The 18,675-nt window shown below is 38.6% G+C and overlaps 1 protein-coding gene across 3 annotated transcripts in view; it reads left to right on the top strand.

Annotated features, from left to right (window-relative positions):
• gan (gigaxonin) overlaps positions 1–18,675 on the top strand; it is a 63,482-nt gene that overhangs the window by 23,343 nt on the left and 21,464 nt on the right. For 2 of the 3 annotated variants that reach the window (XM_052027955.1, XM_052027954.1), the window contains exon 9: positions 402–536. In XM_052027955.1, the coding sequence (XP_051883915.1) occupies positions 402–536 (135 nt within the window). Of the gene's footprint in view, positions 1–401; positions 537–5,350; positions 5,471–18,675 lie in introns of those variants that run through there. The other variant, XM_052027956.1, reaches the window with a different exon arrangement.

Here is an 18,675-nt window from a genome sequence, read left to right as displayed (position 1 = left end):
TAGTATACATCTTGATTTTTGTCACTGAAATAAATCCTTTAATTTTGTGTTTTTGTCATTGTGAACCATCTGGTCATTTAAAACTGTGTAATTATTAAAGTTGAATAATTCAGATTGCTGTTTAAGAGCTGAATATGTAATTGAATCCTCAATGTATATTAATATTTCATTTGCACTTTTTTAAAATAAGCAACCAAGTATAAGAACATGGGGAAATCAAAAACTCAGATTTGAGGTTCCCTGTTTATAGTTGATCTTGCAGTGATGGTGAATCACATTGGGTGCTCTTTTATTCTCCCAAATTGCATCTCTGCCTATATGTAAAATTAGTTGTATATAATTATATTTTATATGTTGCCTAAGTACATTGAAATTGTTTGTAATTTGATGTTTCTTTGTAGGTTTGGTGCAGTAGCATGTGGTGTTGGCTTGGAGCTGTACGTTTTTGGTGGAGTTCGTAGTCGTGAAGGTGTCAGTGCAGAAAACAATGAGATGGTGACCTGCAAATCAGAATTTTATCATGATCATTTCAAAAGGTAACATAAAGTGAAAAACTAGTCAGGGCTTCACTGACCTCAACAGACCCAGGATGCTAGAAAATAAATGTTTTCTTTGATGACAAGCTATGGATCTTAATAGATCTTTAAGTTACAAAAATCAATGCCAACATGTATTTCTTTCTAGCACGTAAATCGATTATTGATTTTCATTAGGTGTTGCATTCAAATGTGGAAGGCTTGTGTGTAGTAAGATTTTTTTGTATATGACAGAGGTGATGACAAGTGCCAAAACTGCTGATGCCTATTGATGTATTGTGGCCAACAGCAGTGAATTTAAATAGCGTCACAGTAGCTGGCAACCATATGGAGTTAGAAATGTTGTAGTTTTTAATAGTTCTGATGATGAATACTACAACAAATCTCAACGTTATTGTAGTTTCAAAAATAAGTTATTTGTGTTAGGTTATTTGTTAACAGTGACTGTCCATTGAAAAGGACAGTTGTTTTTCTTTAAAAAGTAATTCCCACCATCAGCAAACCCCATTTTACTACTTTGAGATTTGAAAACTAATAAAGAAAAAAACTTGCATTTATATAACACCTGGGCTGCTCAACATTATGCGGAGTCAGCTTATTTTGAAACACAATTGTTGGTAGACACAGTAGCCAATTTCTGCATAGCAGTATTGCAGTGATAGGAAAGTGGGATGATTTAACAGTTAATCCATTGTTAGTGGTGGTAATTAAAGGAGGAATACTTACCTGGCCACGGGAGGACCTGCTGCTTCCTTTCAAATGATGTATGGCTACTTTTTCATGCCTGAACCAATGAACAACTGGCCATTTTCTCTGAAAGACAATGCTGCATTCCTTGAGTACGTATCTGGACATTGTGTAGATTACGTGGAATTTAGAAATTATATTTTCCTGATTCAGTTAAGATATTGTTACTAGTTGAATCAAGCTAACAGTTACAGGTACTATTAATTTTAGTTAAGTTTCAATGAGAAGTGTTTTTAATATTTTCTTATGAGTCAATAATTTCATACTTTTGCTCTGTCCCAGGATGGATGAAATTTCAACCTGGGTATCTGTTTCTTCCTTTTAATTTCTGTAAGTTTTGTCTATAGTGTAATTATATCTCAGACCTGTAATAATTAGTGCTGTATTGAAATTTAAAATACACCAAATTACAAAAACAAGATATTGCTGGAAATTTGAAATGAAAACTTGCCAAGCCAGCACCAAGTGTGTGTGGAATAAACAGAGTGAATATTTTGAGTTTATGACCATTCATCAGTATTGGCAAAAGAGCTGCAGGAAAGTTTAAGCAAGTGCAGGATTAGGAAAGGTGGATAGGGAGCAAAGAATGAAATGTAAGTGTTGTGACTAGGTGGGCTGCAGAAGAATGATAAAAGGGATGATAGTACAATACAAATTAGGAGAATAATGGGGTAAGAAACAAAAACCAGGATTAGACAAGATGTTGAGAATAGCAGTTTCATTGTCAATAGTTGCTGCCCAAATCAAATTATGGCAGTGGTTACATATGAGATTATCATACTCATTGTTGAATTAACACAACTGTAAAGCAACTGCAGTATGAAATGTCTCCTCTAGTCTGAGATTCTTGTCACCTGTCATTTTTTTTATTCCTCTCCCCTTCTATCCTCTGCCTTCTACACCATTCTAATGAATCGCATATTAACGAGAAGAAGCACTTTGTCTTTTGATGAGGTGCTTTTTCTCTATCACCCACAAGCTCGTGCTCCTCCCCCTCCCGCTACCCTTTTATTCTGGGTTCTGCTCTCCTTTCAGTTCTTGTCCTGCAACTTCGACTGTTCCTTTCCCTCCATAGATGCTGCCTGACCTGCTGAGATCCTCCAGCATTTTTTGTGTGTTGCTCTCATCTTTTGATTAGACTACTTACAGCCTTCCAAACTCAATTTCGCATTATAAGTGCACTCTTTTTCAGACAGCAACGCTTGGTGGTAATTCCCCCATTTCCATTAACTCTCATCCAGATCTATCCTTTATTCTTTACTTGCCTATTCCCATTCCTTTTCGCAATGCTTATTATTCCTTTTGTGATCTTACCTCTTCTGTCTTCACTCTAGTGAGGTCTGTTATTCTAACCTATACTCTTTTTCCATGACTCTGTATTCGTACTCAAAACTTGCTACATCTCTTACCTTCTAGTTCAATTGATGTGTCAATGACTAAAATATCAATATTGTTTCTCTCTTCCCAAATGCTGTGTGACTTGCACAATATTTCCAAAATGTTCTGCTTTCATTGAAAATTCACCTGTTTAAATAGAAAGAAATTTACTTGGCAGATAACACAAGGACGTGCGTAGTTTCTTTAAGCACAAGGAGCTCTATGCAATGTACCGCTGACATGTGGGTCCTCACTGCATGTCGTAAGTTTTATTTTGTTGTACTTAAATCCAGGCCAATATGCCTTTGATTGCTTCCTCACAGCTGAATGTTTGCTATAGGATCAGACCATAGGTTATTCCATCATTAATAGGAAAAGTGGTATTCAATAAGATATGTGGTAGCAAGTGCTTTGTGAATGGAGAATAATAGCTGGCTGGAATTGGGACTCAAAAGTCTAATGCATTCCTGTGGTATTAAGGTAGAGTATAACATTCTCCTCATTTTGAAAAGATTTTGAAAACTTGGTCTAGATATGTTTTTATATCAAATTACACAAGTTTTACAAGAAACATGATTGTTGTGCTATTCAAGTTCTACATGAACTAAAAGGATTAACCAATTCCCTGGGTAGTTTCAAAGTATATGTCAGTATATCTAAAGCCTTCTTTCAAGGTGAAGTGTCATTGAATAAGAATAATATCTATGAGAAAACATTGCATACGACTTAGTGTGAAGAAGTGCTTCAATTTTGCTTCCTCCTTTAAAGTTATTTGAGTTGATGTATATTAAGCCCCTTTTTGATGGTTGTATTAAAAACACTTTGAGTATCAAACCTAATGTTACGAAAGTGTTTTAGACTGTTTTGTACACTTACTTGCTACCTAAGAAAAACTTGCATTCATAAAATGCTTCATCACCTCAAGTTGACACACAATTTGTATAGCAAATTACTTTGAAGTATAGTTATAACGAGATGGCCATGCCAATATGCCAATAATTCAGAGGTCCCTAAATGACGAAGGAGATGCAGCAGAAGATTAAGTAAAGAAAATCTGCTTGCATCCTGTTGGGTTATAAATGCCGGAGAGAACCAGGCTGATTACAAAGGACTTGGTGAAGAAATGAAAACTTAAGATATTAACCCTAAGGTGAGAGGCAAATGGAGCGCATGTGAAAAGGATGGCTGCTAACATAAAGGGAAATGCAACAATGTTCTATATGCATGTGAATAGTAACACAGTACATGGAGGTGTGGGATCTAAGGACAAGAATGGGAACTTTCACGTGAATGCAGAGGGCAATGAGTACTTTGCTTCTGTCCAAGAAAGAGGGTTCTTCCAAAATAATAGTGATGGGAGAGATACTTAATGCTATAAATGCATTAAAAACTGATAGCATGAAGGTATCGGCTGAACTTAAGAGTAAATAAATCATCAGAGCCAGATGGGATGCATCCCAAGATTCTAAGGAAAGTATGGGAGGAAATTGCAGGGGCACTGACTACAGTCTTTCATTGCTCTTGGGATATAAGAGTAGTGCCAGAGGACCTCAGCTTTAAATGACTGCCCCTTGTTCCTGTAACTATGTCCTCTTGTTCATGGTTTTCCCACTGGTGAAAACATCTCCACATCCACCCTGTGAAACCCCTTTAGAAGCTTCTTGAATAAGCTCACCCCTCATTCTTCTGAACTCCAAGGAATACAGACCCGGACCATCTAGCCTGTCTTGATAGGACAACCTGCTCATCTAAGAAATTAACCTGGTGAATTTCCTTTTGGACTGCTTCCAATGCTGCTGTATTTTTTTTGGGTAAGGGGACCAAAACTTTTCTTGGAATAGCCTCGCTAACATACTATACATCTGCAATGAAACGTCCCCATTATTCAAACCCTTCACAATAAAGACCAACATGGTGTTTGCTACCTTAACTACCTACCTGCTAGCTTTTTGTGACTCGTGCATTATAACACCTAGATTCCTCTGAACTTCACTCCATTTAGATAATAACCCACCTTTTGATTCTTCTTGCCAAAGTCCATGACCTCACACTTCCCCACATGAAACTCCATTAGCTAGGATTTTGCCAAGAGATTTCTTGGCTTCCTAACTGTTTGCTGTATCTTAATATTAATTTTCAGTGACTCGTGTACAAGGACACTCGGGTCCCTCTCAACTGCAACATCTTTCAATCTCTCTCCACTTAAAAAGTATTCCGCTTCCTATTCTTCTACTGGTGGATAATGTCGCATTGTTCCACTTTAGATCCTATCTGCCACATCCTTATCCATTACATGGTTTGACCATGTTCCATTGAATTCTCTAAGCATCCCCTTAACAATGCACACTGTCACCCCAGCTTTGTATAATAAGCTCGGATATATTTCAATTGATTCTCCTTGTCCAAATCATTGCTATAGATAGGAACAGCTGGGGCCCCAGCAGCAATTCTTGTGGTGCCTTATTAGTCACAGCCTCCAAACCTGAGAATGCCCTGTTTATTCCTACCCTTTTCTATCCTTAAATCGGTCCTTGATCCCACACTAAGTTCATTATCCTAAATCAAATGTTCTGCAACCTGACTCCCCTCCTTGGACTCTGTCTTTACCTCTCGTTGTCTTGGTGAAACAGCCAGCATAATCAAAGACCCCACCCACCCGTGACATTCTCTCTTCTCTACTCTTCCATCAGGTAGAAGATACAGATGCCTGAGGACATGTACCACCAGACTTAAGGACCGCTTCTATCCCACTGTGATAAGACTATTGAACAGTTCCCTTATACAATGAGATGGACTATGACCTGTGACCTCATGACCTCACGATCTACCTTGTTGTGACCTTGCACCTTATTGCACTGCACTTTCTCTGTAGCTGTGACACTTTACTCTGTACTGTTATTTTTTTTACCTGTACTGCATCAATGCACTCTGTACTAACTTGAAGTAACTGCACTGTGTAATGAATTGACCTGTAAGATCAGTTGGTAAGACAAGTTTTTCACTATACCTCAGTACAAGTGACAATAATAAACCAATACCAATACCAGTATCTCAAGTGGCACTTCATAACAGGTTTTCTGAAAATCCAAATAAAGCACTTACTCCCTCCTCTTTTGTACTCTAATAGTTACCAGAAACCTTTTGCAGGTTTCTCCAGTCTGAATTTCTTTTCATAAATCCATGCTGACTGCTCAAGCACAAAAAGAAGCCATAGCAAAGGGTATCTTGTTTATTCTGAAGAGCAACCTACAAAACTGTGTGCTTCTAAGTATCAGTTTAAACACTTCTTCCTTTATTGCACAATGAAATGCCAGAACCAAAATATAACTTCACAAATAATACAAACCATTTTTCAAGAAACTGCTTGGTGATCATTACTGGTACGTGTTGAACAATGGTGTATCAGCTTATGCTTGCTGTATGCTGTCGCACACCCTAAGACTAATGCAGGCAACAATCTTACCTTGAGGCTAGTGATGATTACCACAATGATTCTGTGATTACATTTGTGTCTCTTATTGCACTTGTACTCTGCTGCTGATGAATCAGGGAAGTAAAAGGTAGCCCTTTCCTCCAGGATCTAACCCTGTGGATAATGCTGGAGAATGTATGGCAGCACAGTTTCTTGGGATAAAGGAGTTATGTGCTTCCCAGAACCGTATATTGACCATAATTCTTTTAATGATCAACAGCAACTGCACATTGGGGTGGAAACCCTTTTCTGTTGAAAAGATTTGGCTTATTTATTGGAGCCCCTATGGGCACCTGGGTACCATCACTGGCAGACTGCACTTGTGAGAAGTCAGTAATGTTGGTAGATTGTGGTGCCCAAGATGCCACCTGTTCCTCACTGAAGTTAACACTGATATTAAAATTTCTTCATGGATACTCTATCTAATGTTGGAAGAGAAAGTAGCAAGGAAAACCGTGAACTAGCATAGCATTCTTTTCAGTTCTTTTTTTTCTGCCCTCCCCTCCCCCAACTCTGCCCCCCACCCCCTTCCCTCTCTGCATTCTTTCAGTTCTAGTGAGGTGGTTCCGCAATAGCCATAAATTGGATCTGAAAGGTCAACACTATATAGGCAGAGTGGATGTGGAGGAGATGTTCCCTATTGCAAAAGAATCTATTAGTAGAAGTTGCCTGTTTAAGACTGAGATAAATTTTTTTTTAATTAAACATTGAGAGTTTCAAAGTGCAGTGAAAACAGTGTCTGGATGTTTTGTCAAGAATTTATCTACCTGTGTATATGCAAGGGATGGAAAAGTTATGGTGGAACACTGGAATATGAAGTTGAGGTTACAATCAGATCTAATTGAGTGGTGGATCAGGCTCAAGAGGCCGAGTGATCTACTCCTGTTCCTAATCAGCATGTTCATATGGGCAGGAATCAGTGTTGACGTGGGCGCACTCCTGACTTTGGGAATGGGTCAGGAATGTGGATAATGTGCATGAATGTGAATTGTCCAGTCCAGTTATGAGGTGGCCATGATTTCACCCAGAAATGTTCCCTTGAATGATTTACGCCCTGGTAAAACCCAGTTTTGAAGGATTAATTCCTGAAAAGCAGGGCAAGGTGATTTAGTTTCTCAGCAATTATTTCTTAACAATTCACAGTTCAGCTTGAGTTTTGAAGCAACATTTATGATCAGTGCTCGAGATTCACCCAACCCTCGGTTGTAATGTCCTTTCGTATGGTTTTTAAATTCCCATGTCACTGCAATTGGAATACTTTTCCTATGGGGCTTCCATTCCCTGTTAAGCATTCATTCCATTACAGTATGACTATTTTGAGGAATCTCTCTCAGCAGCAGCTCAGTTCCTTGCTGCTTGGAAAACATCTATATTCTAGATAGAGCATGTTCAAAAAATAAAGCAATTGAATAAAGTTCAATTGTTTTAAGTCCTGATTTGTTGCTGCTTCTGATTGCCATGCCAAGTTCAAAAGGAATGTTTACTGGCTAGCAAGTATATATTTACTTGACTGGCCAATGTAGGGAGGCTTACATTTCTGGCAGGCAGTAATGTTGGGCCATTCCCAAAGGCACTAACTTGGCTCTGGAGACTTCATTATGCTTTGTTTACTTCAATATGCTATTTATTGTTCTTATGTATATTCATGTATTGGTCATGTGCATCTACAGCTACTTGTTTTTGTATGTGTGCCTTTATTTTAGTAAAGCTGCCCAAGGCACTTCACAGAAATATTATCAAACAAAATGTGATACTCAGCAAAGCATGGAGATGTTTGGAAAGATTCCAAAAACTTGGTCATGATGATAGAGTTTTAAGGAGCTTCATAAAAAAGTCAAAAGAGCTAGAATGATGGAGGTATTTGAGGACACTTAAGGAAAAAAGTCCAGAACTTGGGTACTAGGTAGCTGAAGGCACGGCTGCCCATGTTAGAGGCATTAAAACTTGGAATACTGAAGAGCCCAGAACTGGTGGAATATAATGATGTCTGAGGGTTGTTGGGCTGGAGGAAGGGTGGAATGACGGAAAATATGAAAACACGAAAAAGATCAAAATCAAAGCTTTGCTTAAGTAAAAGCAGTGTAGGTCACTGAATATGGATGACTGGTGAACTGGATCTTAGCAATTGAATTTTGGTTGAGTTCAGGTTTATGGAACGTTGAAGCTTGATGGTAACTTTGGTCTAGATGAAAGCTGGAGCAGTAGGTGTTGCTGAGGCAGGGTGAGAATCAGGCAATTCTGTATAGATGGAAATAAGCTATTTTAGTGATGCAAGATCATAGTTTAAAGCTTATCGGAAGGTCTCCATGACTCAAGTTTACATACAGTGTGATTCAGTTTTGCACATTTGCCACAGAAAGTGATGGATTGTTGTCTAGAAATTGGAGAATAAAAACTGTGCAGTGATTTATACTTTGTGTTGATCGTTCATAAGACAACAGCCAGCAACATCCTACTCATGGGATATAATTTTCAGCCAGTCCCACAGCTTTACACCATCTATAGCTGACATATGTCGTGCAGTTCCATTCATTTGAATGAGGTCACTGACCTTGATTGAAAAATTAAGTAGTTCTTTTATCTTCGTTTTATATTTTTAGTGATTTTTATGGTTTTCAAGGAAATTAAAAAAATTATTTAAACCTAGTTGGTGTTTTTAAACATCTGACTATTAGAGATATTTTAAGAACTCTTCGTCAGCCAGCCATGAGGATTCTCAGGAGGTGGAACCTCTGGACCCACCACCTGAGGTTTATGTTACGAACCAGCAACAAAACAAACACACCAAGTCATGTATAAGTGTTAAAACTATTTTATTAATAACTACTTATGATAATAAGAAAAATAAAAGTTAGAATGTTAGAAGTAAAAATGTTGGATCTTAAACATTAACCCCAAAAACTAAACTCGAAGTGTGTGTGTGGCAAATTCCCAAACTCCAAGTCTAGGAGTGGTTCTCAAAGTTCAGTTCAGCAAGCCATAAGGTGAAACGTGAGCAAAGGCTTCTTCAAAACCACCGTTGACTGAAGACAAAATGTAGAGAGAAAATAGAGAGTAATTACGAAATCCAAATGTTCCACTTTGGAACTCATACGACACCTCAAGTGTCTACTCAGCAGTGACTACTCCACCGCTTTCTTCCGAAGCATCTGCCTCACCCCGAAAGGCACTCGAATCGTGGCCGTCCACACAGATACCTGTTTCCTTCTACAGGTTAATGACGAAGTGGACTCCACCGGATTATTCCAAAAATCCATACATGGATTGTAGTGACAGACACAGTTACTGTTTTTCATCCATCAATGGAGACTAGCAGGCCTCCCCCTCCCCCGACTGTCTGCTTCAAAAACGTCATTACGTCCTTTATCTTCTGTTGACGTAAGCACGCCACACACACACACACACACACACACACACACACACACACAGCTGTGCTCTATCTTAAAGGGGCATTCACCAATAGTAACCTAGTCCGTAACATTTAGTCCATAACTGGAAAATGCTCTGCCTTGTGATCTAGCCCATTAGCTTCAACCTTCCTAATATTTAGTGACAGGAAATCTCTGTTCATACATTGGTGGATGGCAGACAAACAGTCTGACATTTCAGGCACAGTACAAGGGTCAAACGGGGTACTGGTGAATTAGACTTCTGTGTACAAGTTGCTGTGCTTTTGGATGATACTGCCAAGTGCTGTTGTAGATGAGAAACAGGATTGTGCCAAACATAGATCCATGAGAATCACCAGAAGTGTAAGAAAGTTATAGGACCAGTTGGAATTTATGCTGTCTGCAATTGGATAAAGTATGGAATTGTGTAAGCGGAGTCTCACCAAGCTGGATAATAATGGAGGTAATGAAGGAGAACGATATAAGTAGCCTTTGCAAGATTTTGAAAAGATTTAGTCAATCTAACATGTTTGCAGTAATATGTACAAATGTAAAATTTCCCTGTGTACAAATGCAAATTCTTCCTGGGTTCAGCTCACTAAAATGATGTTGCCATTGTTGTTTATGCACATAAATACTAACATGCACTAAAAACATGATGTTCTCTGCAGCTGAGGCCAACACAAAAATAAACCAAATGTTGCACATTCTCACAGAAACAACAGTTTTCTTTTTATAAAGTGCGCATTTCATTGTGAGTCATTTCTTCGATGCATGTGAATGACAGTTATAACTTCTTGGAGTATGGCTGTTGCAGCTAATGATATAATCTGAATTTCTGGAATAGATTACTATCTTGGAATTATTAGTTATCCATTATTAACCTCACTATGAAATAATGCAGACTGAAAAGTTTGTGACAGGATGGAAATTTGGTAAATACAATGGATGCGGAACATTTCAGCTTTCAGCATTTGAAGGAGCTGGGATCAGATTGCAACTGAGTGCACACATCCTTGTTGAACAGATCAAATCTTTGCAGTCTTGCCACATTTGGTCATGAGATGGTGGTGGATAATTAACCGGCTAATGGGAGGTGGGAATTACTCTAAAGACATCCCCATCCTTAACAATGATGGAGCCCTATACATGAGTGCAGACAAAACAGAATCATTTAGTCAGATTCATCTTCATTCTAAACTCCCCAGCCTCTCAAAAGGCAGTCTTCAGCTAATTGGATTCACTCAGTAATGTAATGAAAGGGCTACATGAAGCACATCTGTGAACTTTGTCACAAGCCTGCCTAGAACTAAAGAATTGCTCTTTTGAACTCCTACTGCCTCCAGCCAAGCTGTTCCCATGCAATTATGACACTGCCATTTAACTGAAAATGTGGAAAATTATCCGGGTGCTGTCCACAAACTTGAGACAAATCTGTTCTATCCCCAATATTACCATCCACCCTTACCCACTCCTGTCCCACCTGCTCTTGGTCAGTAGGACAATGTTGTCATTAATTCTGTCAGGATCACACTTAAACCTTAATACTGCTAGAGATGGGAAAGCTGAATTTTAGTGTCAAGTTCACTGTCCTTGACACAAAGACAGCAATTTGACCAATTGTGGCATCAAGGAGTCTTAATACAATTGAAATTAATGAGAATCGATGGAAAATCTCCACACAGCTGGGGTTATATCTAGCATAATAAAAAAGGCTAATAGTCTCAGCTCCAGAGCATCACTATTTTTATCTGCTTCATTAATGGCCTTATCTCCATCATAAGGTCAGAAGTCAAGATATTTACTGCATAGTTCAATTCCATTCACAATCTTCTAATGAGGCCATCATTGCCTTCAAACAAAGACTTACCAACACAAAATCCTTCATCATCATCATCATGTAATTAAATCATGAATGTAATTAAAAGCTGATAGTAGTGTTGACCAATAAGCTGCTAGATTTGTAAAATCCTGGCTTGTGTGCTAATGTCCTTCATGGTAGGAAATCTGGTGTCTTTGCATGGTCTGGCCAATGTGGGACTCCATGCCCACAACGGTGAGATTGTGCTTTCCCAAAACCACAAATTAAGAAAGATATGGAGATCAAGTGCTTGGGAACCCCACACCTACAAGTTCCCCTCCAAGTTGAGTATCATGCTGACTTAGAAAAACTTGGCTGGTATTTTTTCATCACTTTGTCAATGTCCAGTAAATCACTAACAGTTGTGGCAAGACTTTCATCACAAGGACAGCAATAATCCAAGGCTGCAGTTCACCGCCACCTTCTCAAGGGGAATTTAATGATCAGCATTAAATGCTAGCCTTGCTAGCAATATCCACATCCTTTTATATATGATAAAAGTAGAGTAATTCCCAGTTTCCTGGCTAAATCTCCTTCTCACATCATTAAAAACAAAGATCTGATCATTACCATCTTGCTATTTTTGTGAGCTTACGTTGTGCAAATTGGCTGCCTTGCTTCCGACATTACAACAGTTAGTATGTTTCAAAAGTACTTCATGGGCTGTAACTGCCTTTGGGATATACTGTGGTTGTTTAAGGTCACTTATAAATGCAAGTCTTTCTTCTTCCATTGACATAAAGGCTCCTGACTTGGTGAATCACCTACTTGCAAGCAAAACTCTTATTTTTCTCATGATCTTTTACCACTACTGGCAGTACATAGGTCTGCATGAAAATTTGTAGGGCTGATGGTTCACCACCATGCTTTGTTTCCCCATTTGTGGATAAACAGAGAATTTTGAACACTAACAAATCAGCTGTTTCCTCACTGAAGTGACTGCTGACCTTAATGTCAGCAGGTTGCATTTGGGGACAGTTTTTACAGTAATTCGGCAATGTTATGTAGTTGGATTTGATTTAATTAGCAGAAATTTATTGACCTTGTCACACAAGCCCTCGTGTTTTACAGATGGTTGCACGACTTTCGGAATGAGCACTTCTAAGTATCCTTTGTATCAATCCAGCCACCTAAATGCATTTAGCTGTAAGTTCCTGAAAAGTTCCATTTTAACTTAAATATATTGATCCATGTTCCGTCTGTACAATCTTTGTTCTTTGTCTAATATGATGTTGTGCTGTAGATATTTTCTGACCTCTGCGTTCATTTCTTCATTATGCTGTGATGATTCAAGTATTTTTAAATCCTTGAAATAGTATTGTTCTAGGTCTATGTGCTTGAAAAGGAAAGTGGGGGGATAAGTTGCATTTTATTTGACAAAAGATTTAAAGTGACACTAAGTTGATAAATTTGCTTTAAATTGTCCCATGGTTACAGTAACAGAGGAATGGGTGTTCCGAAAGGTCAGTGTGATTATCAAACATGTAGTAGAACATGGAACAGCACAACACAGGAACAGGCCCTTTGGCCCTTAATGTCTGTGCCAAGCATGATGCCAAATTAAACTAATCCTTTATGCCTGTACGTGATCCATATCCCTCCATTCCCTGCATATTCATGTGCCTAGCTAAAAGCCTCTTGTACATTTGTATACAAGTGTTTGAATTGTTTTGACAGGCAGAGAAGTCATATAAACAGGCCCTTCAGTCCACTGAATCCTTGCCGGCCACCTCTATTAATCTTATTTTCCTGTATCCAGCCGTAACCTTCTAAACCATGACATTTCAAGTTTTCCTTTAAATTGTTGTGAAAGTATCTACCTCTGGCAGTGCAACACTTCCTCAAAGTAGTGGAAGACTTTCTCACCATGCCGTGGTTGGCATGGACCGGTTGGGCTGAAGGACCTGTTTCCATGCTGTATTATTGTGAGCATAAAACTGCAATATTAACTTAGATCATTCATTGAAGTGTTTATTGGGTTTAAATCTGAAATCTTCTCTGAGGTAAGAATGCTTCATGGAGCCCAGAGACAGAGTTAGAGAGGACGACAGAAAAGGAGTGACATTAAGTCAGAAATAGAAATGTAGCCAACACTGAGGAATCCAGGGATATACAGAGGAATAAAATCAAAATAACTTCAAGACCAGCATGCACAAAGTTACATACACAAATCCAAAGACGTAATTTCAGAAAGAATGAGATTTTTTATGCTGGCAATGGGTACCACAGGAGATCATCTAGCAGTAAATCTATTGGTTCTGACCTCTCAAAGCTCTTAACTTTCAACAGCAGACAACTTAACATTCGTTGAACTTTTGATTTTTTTTTACTACTTTCACCATGTGTTAGCACTCAAGCATGTGCACAATCTGTAATGCCGTCTGGGTTCAAGTTACTTATTAGCAGTTGAAAGACGAAGAATTTTGATCAGACTTTGCGATCTTTGCTGTGCTCATATGTGTTAGATAAAATAAAAATAAAGTATTGCTTTTCCTTTTTATGAGCTCTTCAGGAATTTCTTGTGAAGTATATTAGCATAGGCAGGAGCCATATGTAATCCCAGCCAGTTTGAGATAAAGGCAAATGAAAAGTGACAGCAGATGAAAATGGATGATAACATACAGCAGCATCGGAAATATGAGAATTCTAGTGTATTCGATATAACTGGGTTGCTGGGTATTTGGAATAATGCTGATGTTGCAGCCAGTCATTCATGAACTTCTGTTGTTTCAGTGAAATAAAATCAGTTTTAGGGGAACAGCTTTCACGTCGAAACTAAACAATCCAAATTAGGGTAGATGTACTGCAGAAGTGTTCTTGAGGCAGGATGTATAGCAAATCTATGAAAACTAAAACTTTGTCTAAAAATTCTGGAGCTCTGTTCACACTCCAGGGCCAGTTTGTAAATCATAAAATTGGAAAGTACTAAAAATGATGATTGCAGCTGTTCGATGTAGAAACCTACCTGTTTTTACAGCTGCAAAATGAAATGTCAGTGCTGAAGTGTTTTAAAGGAACATTATGATTCCATGTTTAAACTACGTCATATGCAATGTTTTCAGGAAGCCTGATCCTGGATAATTTTGGTGGCCTTGTGCTGTTTTCCAGGAGCACCTCCAAAATAACCTATTTCTTGATCTTGAAGGTTGAATCAGTGTTGTAAACCTGAGCACTTTCTGGTCTGTTTTTGTCAGGTGTCAGTTCGGAAAAGACCCTGGCATCTAGTTGCTGTCGTTGAGTAATTGAAGCAGTTAAGCTTATTAAGGGTTCTCATAACAGGAAACCAGGAACAGCAACATTTTATTTAAATTTCTAAATGTTTCATGAGTCAAACATGTTAAGGTTGAAAGTGAATATCATAAATAGGGTTTGAATTTTTTTTGGTTTTCGTTGTTTCATTGAATTAATAATATCTCTTAAAGATCTACCTTGAAAATGTGCTTTTCACCATGAAACTTTTGTGCCAGAGATATGGGTGTCTGAGAGACTGATTCGCAAGTGGTGAGTATGCATGCATAGCATGCAGTTGGGAAACCTAACAGAATTGTTTTGTTTATTGCTAGGGGAATTTAGTACAGAAGTTATTTAGAGCATTGGGCTAATACCTGGAAGGGGCAGGTTGTGTTATAAGTAAAGAATAGAGCTGTCAGTCTTGTATCCACTGGAGTCTGGAAGAGTGAGCAGGCACTTGATTAAAAGACTCAGGATCCTGAGCAGTATTGTAAAGGTCAATTTTAGATTTTGTTTTGTGGGCAAATCTAGACCTAGGTTAAAAGTAAGGAGTCCATGAGGTGATTTTCCTCAGAGTCATGAATCTTTGGAACTCTCTTCCTCAAAGTGTGTTGGAAGCAGAGTGTTTGAATATTTTTGTAAGGTAAATGGATTCTTGATAAGCAAGAGGGATGAAAAGTTACCATGGGTAGACAAGATAGTAGAGTTGAAATTACAATCAGATTATCGTGATCATATTGAACGGTGGAACAGGCTTGGGTCACTTACTCCTGCTGCTAATTAATATGTTTGTATAACAAGCATGAGAAATTTACATTTTGCTTTCAGAATGCTGCATCTGGCTTTCAAAATGTGCATGTAGACACCTTACCAATCTAGTTAGTCTGTGTGATGCGTTGGTCAGTGATGTGACAGTGCTGGATAAAATAATATGCATAAAAGCATATGGAACAGAGCAAAAAAAAATTAAGTTGTGTACATTGTGTGAAAGAAGATAGTAATCCTGCCAAAGTTACTCAGTCTGAAGGATTTCATTCCAGTGTATCTGTGCTCCAGTGTATCACCTGGCCAAAATTTCGTGATGAGTTTCAGCTATTCTATCTAGGTGCTAACTGCCTTGCTATAAATAAACCATTACGACATTGTGACTGGAAAGGGCCGTGTTTGGTTCCAAATCCATTTCAAGGCTTACCTGATGAAATCCTCTACCTCCTTAACAGGAACAGTATTCAGGGCAGTCTTTGTCACTTTGTCTAAGAAGTGGCAGGGATCCTACTCGTGTATTCTTCAAAGCTCCAGGTAAGTAGGTTTCAAATCGTGGAACAGCTTTCATGCATATCACATCAGTCAAAGACTTGATATTTCCGGTAGAGACTAAAAATTGATGCATCTTACTGACAGACTTTTTTTAAAATATAATAACCAAAATTAAACAGTTTTGCCAAACATTGATGAAGTCAAAAATATCCTGAACTGAATTAAAAGTGAAAAGTTAGTTCAAGCCCTAATTATACATTTAAGAAAAAAAAATTATTTTAAAACCATTATATTGTGAAATATTTTTGAGGAAATTGCAAGACACATATATAAACTGTTTCTCTTGGGATCAGAGTTTCCTAATCAGTGATTATAACTTGTTCCTCTTACACGTGATCTCCTGTACTTTGGGTTACTGAGCATAAGAATTTTTGGGTATTTTATAACTCGGCTAATTCCTAACTAATTTAAATACATATGAAATCAAGTGATTTCACATAACTCAGTAGGGGATGGAGGGCTGAATCACTGATAGAAAATGCAAAATTTCCAGGTTGTTCACATGCGTGGAAGTGCCAAAAGTTGCACTATTTTCATGGATCAACAACAGTGAATGCCGATTAGTTTGTCGTCATGACCCGTACATAATCTAGGCAAGTAGGTTCTCTGCAAGTGAGCTCATTAACTTATTGTGTGCAAGTATAAGCAGGAAAATTGCATGAATCAAGAACTTACTCTTATGCTCAGAAATTATGATCAGAAATTGGACTTTGAAATATAGCTAATCTATCCTTTTAGTCTTCTACTCCAATTTGATGCACTTGCTAAGAGGAGGTAGAGAATAACATACATACATAGTGATTTACTGAGGGTTGATTCTCTGCTATATAATTGGGAATATTCTACCTTAATATTTTGTGTAATCTAATCAATTTTCTGAAACTCATGGAAGGGTGGATATTAAATGCAAATTCTGCTTTTCTCTTATTGACCCCTGCATTCTTGTGCTGTGTATTTTTTAGCATGTGAATCTTGTTGTCTCTCCTTTTCCAAGTTTGGCACAAAACTCTGGAAAGTTTGAATTCTGTTATCTTGTCGGAAAATTCTGAACTGCACTCGTCAGTGGATGAAGCAACTTACCTTAGTGCAGACATAGAAACTGACCTCCTTGGTGTATTCTTAACTGGAACTCGTGTGATTTCTCAGCTTTTTATACTGTTGGTGGGTCAGGAAGGAGCAGTAAGAACCCTAGAGCTGATCGACATGCCACTGGCAGACAATTTGCCATTCCTTCCTGCCACACCATGTGTACTCTGCTACCATAGTCCTTTCTCTCTGCTTCTGTAGTCTGATGACCACCTCTCCTATCACTGCCATATTTTGAAATCTCAGTCCAAGTGCTTGCATTCTAAATCCTTTTCAATGTTTCCCTTCATAGTTTAAAAATATTAACCCTTTTCCACAATAATGTGCAGCCTTGCAAGCAACCCACTGCTCATAATCCCCAAGCCTCCTGCAGAAGCTATTTTAGTTTCCGTTTATACAGCATTTCCCCCTTAATCTATGCTTGGAACAGAAATTTGTTTCAGGAGTCTGGGACTGGGTATGTAGATGATGTGGCTTGTCCAACAGAGCAAAATAAGTGTAAATAGGACATTGGTGCTGGGAATGTTGGTATGGGAGACTGTGCTGACATTGCTTGGTTTATCCTTCCAGTGGATTTGGAAGATTTTTCAGAAACTGTGTGTGGCATTTATCCCAGTGTTTTGGGGTGCCTGGTGAGGATGGTCTGTCTCAGAAGCATGTAGGAAGGCAGGGAGACTGCTGCCTCATAAACAAGTTTTCTGCCAGGTTTTGAGGTTTTGATCTTTAAACGCTCATTTTCCTCAGTAGGCCAAAAGCTGTGGTGGTGCATAGAATGTGACAGTGAATGTCATCATCGATGTCTGCCTTCAGTGAAGGGTGGCTCTGTAAGATATTGAAAATAGTCCATTTTTTCCAAGGTCTCTTTGTGAACCCTTATCAGAGGATGTTGTTGTATATTAGGTAAATGTTGGTAGAGGACCTTCTGTCTTGTGGATGTTGAGTGCACGGCCAATCCTTTGGTGACCTTCAGTGGACAAGTTGACTTGGAGCTCAACTTCAGAACGTGGTCAAATGCATGCCTATTCTGCATATTGCAGATGAGCTGCTGAGGTTGGAGTGGCTCTGCTTCCCAAGTGCCTCAAGAAAATAGCAGGAGTAAGCCGTCATATTAATATCATCTAGGTCAGTTCAACAGCTTCCCCTTTGTCCAGCAGATGAGCTACCTTCCATTAGGAAGTTTGTTTGAAGGTTAGGTGCAGCATTCCAGTGAGAAAGATCGAAAATATGTTGGGGCAGTGACGCAGCTTTACTTGATGTGAGTCTTCACTGAGATTGGCTCTGTATGCACCTGTTGGTTGGGAGAACCAACCAGTTAATGAAGTTGGAGGGTTTAATGAGGTTGAGAAAGGCCATGTTTAGCAGTTGGTGCTGATGTCAGCATTTTTCTTGAAGGTGTCACACAGTAAAAGTCATGTCCCCAGTACCCATAGATTGATGGAATCCACACTCTAATGTGGAGAACTTTCTGCCCAAATCTATGGTGTACCACAGGAGTCGGTGCTGGGACTTTTGTTGTTCGTTATTTATATAAACGATTTGGGTGTGAATGTACAAGGCATGGTTAGTAAGTTTGCAGATGATACTAAAATAGGTGGTATTGAAGGCAGTGAAGAAGGTTATCAAGGATTACAGGGGGAGCTTGATCAGCTGGGTAAGTGG

This window comes from Pristis pectinata, chromosome 13 (assembly GCF_009764475.1).
Source record: "Pristis pectinata isolate sPriPec2 chromosome 13, sPriPec2.1.pri, whole genome shotgun sequence".
NCBI lineage: Eukaryota > Metazoa > Chordata > Chondrichthyes > Rhinopristiformes > Pristidae > Pristis > Pristis pectinata.
Note: the sequence above shows the minus strand (reverse complement) of the source record. Positions and strands in the feature narration are given on the sequence as shown.